The sequence below is a fragment of the Coffea arabica genome, chromosome 3e (assembly GCF_036785885.1).
Source record: "Coffea arabica cultivar ET-39 chromosome 3e, Coffea Arabica ET-39 HiFi, whole genome shotgun sequence".
NCBI classification, from domain to species: domain Eukaryota; kingdom Viridiplantae; phylum Streptophyta; class Magnoliopsida; order Gentianales; family Rubiaceae; genus Coffea; species Coffea arabica.
In genome coordinates this window covers 14,215,278-14,222,661 of record NC_092315.1, presented here as the reverse complement: position 1 = coordinate 14,222,661, position 7,384 = coordinate 14,215,278, and the positions used below count along the sequence as shown (strand labels likewise).

General features: G+C 33.1%; 2 protein-coding genes across 2 annotated transcripts; one reads left to right on the top strand and one right to left on the bottom strand.

The window, feature by feature from the left end:
* Positions 1-3,594: 3,594 nt before the first annotated feature.
* Positions 3,595-4,581, bottom strand: LOC113737396 (cytosolic sulfotransferase 5-like). The gene has a single exon (XM_027264636.1). It carries the CDS (start codon positions 4,579-4,581, stop codon positions 3,595-3,597), a length of 987 nt encoding a protein of 328 aa, XP_027120437.1.
* Positions 4,582-5,275: 694 nt separating this feature from the next.
* On the top strand, positions 5,276-5,755 carry LOC113737395 (cytosolic sulfotransferase 13-like). Its single transcript, XM_072083742.1, has one exon. The coding sequence runs from the start codon at positions 5,276-5,278 to the stop codon at positions 5,753-5,755; it is 480 nt and encodes a 159-aa protein (XP_071939843.1).
* Positions 5,756-7,384: the final 1,629 nt, after the last annotated feature.

Genomic DNA, 7,384 nt, shown 5'->3' with positions numbered 1-7,384 from the left:
TCCAACAATTAAGAGAAAACTTTTGGCTCTTGATGTATCAAAATTACAAATTGTTGGCCGTCTATTATTTCAGCTGTTATGGCTAACAGTGAACATCATCATGTGCAATGCACGAACAAATAGTAAGGGCATTCTAATCCATGCAGGAGTATTTATCAAGTAAAAGCCACGTATTATCCCATCGCTGAAAGCACAAAATTTAAGAGGAAAAAAAGATCTAGTAACGGTATTCAATATGTCAAGAAAATCCATCATTTCTTGTTTTTCTTGAGCGAGTGATCATCAAAATTGCAAGCACAAGTCTATACCTCTTCTATCAAACATCTTACCATAAGATGACTAAAGATCCAAAGTTACTTTAACAACTTTCTTTAATAACACGTGGCACTATAGGTGAATTTTGAGCTTTTATCGTTTCTTTCTCTTTGGATGTGTTGAATGTCTAAAGTTACTGTAGCAACTTTAATTGCTCAATGACCTAAGTTGGACTAAATCTGGCATTCCTCTATAAGGTTGAATTATTTTTAATAGACTTTTCAATCTTTAGACTTTGGACAGATATAATTCAATTAGAATTTATATTTATTACTATTTACATCATCATTTGAAGTTATATTTGACAAATTAACTTGTGTATTGGTCAAAAGTGATCGAACTACAACATTATTATTATTATTTGAATTTATATTTATTTCAATGTATTCTTATAATTATATTTGACAAAATAAGTTTCACTTGTTAAAAATTATACAATTACATTGATCTTTTCAAAATGTTATATTTTTTTGATTTTTTTGTGCTATTTTGTAAATGTAATGGAAAATATTATTTAAAACTGATTCCATCTTATTATAAAGAAACAGATTATTACTGCTACTTAATGCAATGTGCATTTTTTTGTTTCAATTTTATTTTAATTCGTTCATATTAAAATATTTGATAACTTTTGACTTTAGGTTTATTCGTATTTCTATTAGCATTTAACTGACATTGCCACTTAAGATATTATATTATTTTTTAATCAATTTTATTTTAATTGATTTATACGTTAATATTTGCTTTTTATTACCATAAATTTTTTTCCTATGTTAAACAAAGGAATGCATTAATGTCTAAATAACAAATATATATATATTTATTATATTTCATTAAAATGCTCTTCTCTCTTTTTTTTTTTTGTTTTAATGGTAGCCGTTAGATTTGCATATATTTTTTTCACTATTTTTTTGCCATCAGATTATTAGATTATTCAATAAATCTTATTTATTATAAGTTCTATCTAATTTGGAGCGAAAAACATTTTTCTAAGCCATTGCATTATTAGATTATTCAACAAGGCAGCTTACAGATTATTTTACTCTCTCGTTTGCTTGTAATAAGTCAAATAATGCAAGCATTCTTCACCTACTCCACTTTTTGACAATTACCTAATCATGAGACAATTACTTTGTTCCTTAGAGTTAGGTTGTCCTTCACAAAAATGCCAACCTTTTGATAAATTATTAGTTGTGCTTCATCTTTTCATAACCATTAGATTGAAATACAAAGCACTACACTAGTTCAGCTTTCATAGATTATCTTTTTAGATAAAATTATTATCAACAAACAAATCTTGAATAGTACAGTGCACACTACTACATACATTACCAACTGTTATTCTGTTTTATTTGCTTTTCGTTCTCGCATAGCAAAAAGAAAACGTCCTTCAGTTTCTTGCTTTCTCATCATTTGGTAATACAATTTTTCTTAGCTTTTTTTTCACCATATCTATGCATTTATATCTTATTGTAGTAAGATATAGTTTCTTTTACATGTTTTGTGTTTTGATTTTGCAGCATTGCCTTCAACATTCAAGACTTTTGCTTTGTCCATCACTTTACTTCAAGTTAGTCACATTACTCATAACTAGCCTGCCTAATGTTTGATAAAATGTTGATTAAGATTACTTGATATTTACAAGTTTCACAAGTAAACTACTAGTAGCTACTGAGTATTGAATTATATATACTGTGTGACTTATGATTGTAAACTTTAGCAACGAACTTTGAAACTATTTAGTCTATTTAGATTTGTTTTTCTGTTTTTGTGACATTTTTAGATTGTTTATGTTAAAGATGCTTGCTTATTTCTTTAATGGATAGCTAAGCTAATTGAATGTCTATTTCATTATCAACTAAATTTTGACAATCAAAACAAAGAAAAAAAAATCAATTAGACAAGTTAGTATAATTCCTCACTCAACTGATAAAGGATGTAATAATAGATTTTTATGTCAATCAATATTAGCAAACTGTAACATGCAAGTCCAAGACCAAAATTTCAAAAGTTCAGTGTATAGATCATGCACTGTTGTTCTTGTCTCACTGCCTTCATAAATGAATTAAAATAAAATTGATAGGAAAAGTGCATATTATGTTTGGTAGTAATTTCAGACTGAATATTCTAAAATGCTGCTAAATATAATGTATTAATGAATTAAAATAAAATTGACAAGAAAATCATATAATATATTAAGTGGCAAAGTAAGTTCATCTGTACAAGTTTAAATGCTAATAATCCAATTTCGTTCCATTTTAGGGATGTACATATTTTACGTATATTTTTACACATGACACTCAATTCAAAAACATTCCTTCCAATTTTGCTACCCTTAAAACACTTCAAGATAGGCATTGGCTGTGTTGCACAGCCAAACCTTACTAGTATTACAACATATGGAAAGAGGTCCTAGCTTAGTTAGCCCACAATTTTTCATCATCAAAATATCTAAAACCACAACAATTAGTAAATCAAAATATAGAAAAAATCAAATAAAGAAAGAAAGAAAAGGTAAACTCTCGTGGATGATGCCTTGCTTTCAAAAGCAACAGTCACAATCGAAGGGGCACAAAGGAGTAACCTTCAGTAGCCGCCTTCCCTATCCCCAAATCCTTTTCACCATATGTAACTAGACCATCTCCAGTCCTCTTTCCCGGCCTCCGTCCAGCTCCTCCTGCTGATGGTGGTGCGTCACTCCTTCCATTTTCCTGTCCATGACCATTCTTGTTTGTATTCCTTTTACTAGTATTATTCTTCTTTGTCATCATTTTATCATGATCCGAATCTCTAGCTGTCTTCTTGGGAGTGGGCTTTAGATTATCTAATTTTTTGCTTTGCTTCTTCTTTGAAGAAGAAGTGAAAATCTAATCAATCTCAACAAAGAACGTTTAGGACAAAAAATAATCCTATGCATACTAGAATGCCCTTTCTTTTTCTTCCTGCATCACGAGTGTGTTTGATAGGAGATAAAAAAGTGTTGAAAAATGTGTTAATAATACAAGTAAATTAGTGTATGTAAATAATGTGCAATTCAAACACACTCATCACTCATAACATTTGAAATTGACAAAAGAGCTAGTAATTTACACTTCTAATAAAATACTTCAGCTAATACTCAATTTAAAAACTTACAAAGACTTATAAAATAAGAGGTCACTTGCATACGAAATTACTAAATAAAACATGAACTTCGAAATAATACAACCACTAAAAAATTGACGCTAATAAAATTAGTAAATAAATAAATAAAAACTTCTAGACTCAAGCAAATATGACTTATAGATCCAATCCGGATCCATGGAATTTTTGTGCAGTGATCTGATCAAGCCGTCCTGCCATCTCGCTTGGAAGATCATTTTTCCAATCTCCAACCTTACCATTTCGAAAAAATGCATGATTCCTAAGATTCCCCAAGGTCCCGCTCTTGTTCACCTCTAAATTTCTCATCTGATCAAAGCTACAAAGCCCTAAAATCTCATCAACCGCTCCTGCTGTCTCTTCCTCTTGAGAAATTGGACAACCCAAGAACTCGGCAAGATGTTTCAGGTTAAAAGCTGGTTCTTGTGTCATTTCTTCATACTTCAGACAAAGTACCTTTTGGGGCTTGTCCAAGCTTGCTTTCCAGTAACCTAAAACATGATCCCAAACAGGTCCAGATAAGCTCACTCCCTTACAAAACAGGTCAAAAAATTCCTCGAAAGAGGTTTCAGTACTCCCCAACTTATTAGTGAAGTGCCAATACGAGACAAAAATATCCTTAATGTTTCTGCATAGATAGACAATCTTGCAACCCGAGTTCATCACTGACTCGGGCAGTAGCGCAAGCGGGCAGTGGGTTCCAAGCAGTCTTCTTGATCCTTGGAAAGAATAATCAGGGTGCTGTTTATCATGAGGGCTAAGATATTCCAAGTTTAGCACAAGAGTATGAGGATTTTGGTTGAGCAAAGGGTGGTTCTGGTTGATGGGATAAATATTTCGGTTCATCAAGGCAAATGCGAGGGCCTTCAGCCATGTGGTGCCCGACTTGGGAGTGGTGATTATTAGGACATCACTGTCTCGAGCCTGGAAGTGCTTTCGGAATTCAACGAGCCCTGGCATCTGCATAGTACTGAACCAAAAGCCATTGTACTTGTACAGGTAAGAACCTTGCCATCTCTGTCTGGGGAGAGTAGAAAGCAGGTTCTTGCGCTGCTGTTCCATTAGTTCCTGTAGATCTGAATCTTCTGATAAAGGAGCTGAGGAGGAGGATGGAGATGTCGACATATTGGTGGCTTTAGGATTTGCGTTGAGTATACTTGATTGTTGCTCGGTTCTTGTGTAGACATTTATATAGCCTAGCTTTAGATCCGAAGATAGTGGGAGGCAGTGGGAGCTATTGACCTCACTGAAATTTATAATGTATATCCATAATTTTATCAGTTTGTCCCCATATTTAAAGTTTATTGTTCCACTCTCAAGGGCTGCAAACGAGTCGGATCGTGTCGAGTTTTGACCTAATCAAATCGAGTCTCGGCATAATTTCATTGAACTTGAACTCGAGCTCGACGAGCTGACAATTTCCAACTCGAACTCGATCTCGAATTCGAAAAAATAAAAAATAATTATTTTATTTTTTAAAAAATAAATAAAATAATATTTTTTCTTAATAAATAATAAAATATTAAGGATATATATGTAAGAAATCCAAGTGAAATTAGACCCGTCAGTTAATTTTGATTCAAAGTTGTAGAGGTAGAGAAAAATTTTGTTAAATCAAATTAATTTGAATTATTAGAAAATTAAAGTACAAATAATAATAGGGCACTTGGCGAAATCCTATAGGTGACATTGAATTGGCACTGGAAACTTGTCACCGAGGATCCCAAGTGCCCCCACACCATGTCTATAAAAGAACGAGTGGGGGACTTGAGAGCTGAGCAACAAAAGTATATTCAATAACAATCCTAAAGGCACCAATATGTCTACAACTCCATCCTCCTTCAAAGTTCCTTTCTCAGAAGATTCAGAAGTACAGGAACTAATGCAAGAGCAGTGCAAGAACCTGTATTCTACTCTCCCCAGAGAGAGATGGCAAGGTTCTTCTTATCTGTACAAGTACAATGGCTTTTGGTTTACTACTAACCAGTTGCCAGGGCTCGTTGAAGTCCAAAAGCACTTCCAGGCTCGAGACAGTGATGTCCTGCTAATCACCACTCCCAAGTCGGCCACCGCATGGCTGAAGGCCCTCGCATTCACCTTGATGAACCGAAATATTCATCCCATCAACCCAAGCCACCCTTTGCTCAACCAAAATCCTTATGTTCTTGTGCCACAACTGGAATTTTATGCTCTCTCTCATGATAAACAGGACCCTGAATATTCTTTCCGACAATATTTCCAAGATTCAAGAAGACTGCTTGGAAACCACTGCCCCTTGCGCTACTGCCTGAGTCAGTGATGAATTCGGGTTGCAGGATTGTCTATCTAAACATTAAGGATGTTTTGGTCTCGTATTGGCACTTCACTAATAAGCTGGGGAGTACTGAGACTTCTTTTGAAGAATTTTTTACTTGTTTTGTAAGGGAGTGAGCATGTCTGGACCTGTTTGGGATCATGTTTTAGATTACTGGAAAGCAAGCTTGGATAGGTCCTGAAAAGTACTTTTTCTGAAGTATGAACAGATGACACAAGAACCTGCATTTTACTTGAAACATCTTGCCGAGTTCTTGGGTTGTCCAATTTCTCAAGAGGAAGAGACAGCAGGAGTGGTTGATGAGATTTTAGGGCTCTGTAGTTTTGATCACTTGAGAAATTTGGAGGTGAACAAGAGCGGGACCTGGCGGATTCTTAGGAATCAGGTATTTTTTCGTAATGGTAAGGTTGGAGATTGGAAAAATTATCTTACAAGTGAGATGGCAGAACGGCTAGATCAGATCACTGCACAGAAATTCCATGGATCCGGATTGGATCTATAAGTCATATTTTGCTTTAGGAGCAAAACAAAGATTGAACGTACAATAAATTAAATAACCAATAAAAGGAATAAGAATTGGAAAGAAAAATTGTTTGCTGAAGAACGTACGTCATCTTTGTTGGCAAAAGAAACCAGCTCCAGAAGTTTATATTTATTTATTTACTAGTTTTATTATTGGAGTCAAGTTCTAAATATTTGTGTTATTTAGGAGTTTGTGTTTTATTTAGTAATTTTTTGTACGAGTAGTTTCTTATTTTAAAAGTCTTTGTAAGTTATAAATAGAGCATTGATTGAAGTATTTTTTTTTAAATGTGTCTGTTGTGGTTTTATTTCATTATTTGAAATTTCAATAATAGATTTATTTTCTCCTCTCTCATGTAAATATTTTAAGTGAGTATTTAATCCTTCAATCAATAACCTTACACGAGTTAATTATTTTAGATCCCTGAATTGAAGTGTTACAATTAGTGTCAATATTTATATTTCTTGAATTGTACACGTGAAGGTGTCTTAAGGCACATGAAATGATAAAATAAGAAAAATAAGAAAGTAATGGATTGAAGATTATTTGAAAAATTTTAAAATTCAATGTAGAACTCTTGAGATGTGATGTATCTGAAATTAAAAATTAATTCAAATAAATAAAATATTAGAAGAAAAAGTGTTTTGAAATCTCTACAAGTTTCTATTCCAAAAAACTCTTATCGTAACAAGCCGGGGTAGAACATATATGTTCAATGTCTGCTCAGGCTCTGACTTGTTTTGGTTGAAAAAGTTAAAAATTGACAAATTCTGGTGAGGAAGGGAAACTTGTTACAATTAAAAGAGGCATGCCCTTTTTAACTGACCCTGATGCTATAACTACGCTTATATAATCATCTTATAGAAACATCTTATAGAAAAATTAAAGTAGGATCATTTCCATTGAATTTCTCTCTTTTTTTTATTTTTAAAGGGATGCCACCCCAAATTTATTATTAAAATACTGGAAAAAAAAGGAGTGGAACATAAACCATGTCTCCAAAATACATAGCAAAATTAAACCCAAAAATGAGAAGTACTACTCCCTTACAAAACCTTTGATCAACACTTCCTAATTGAAGGCTTTCCATT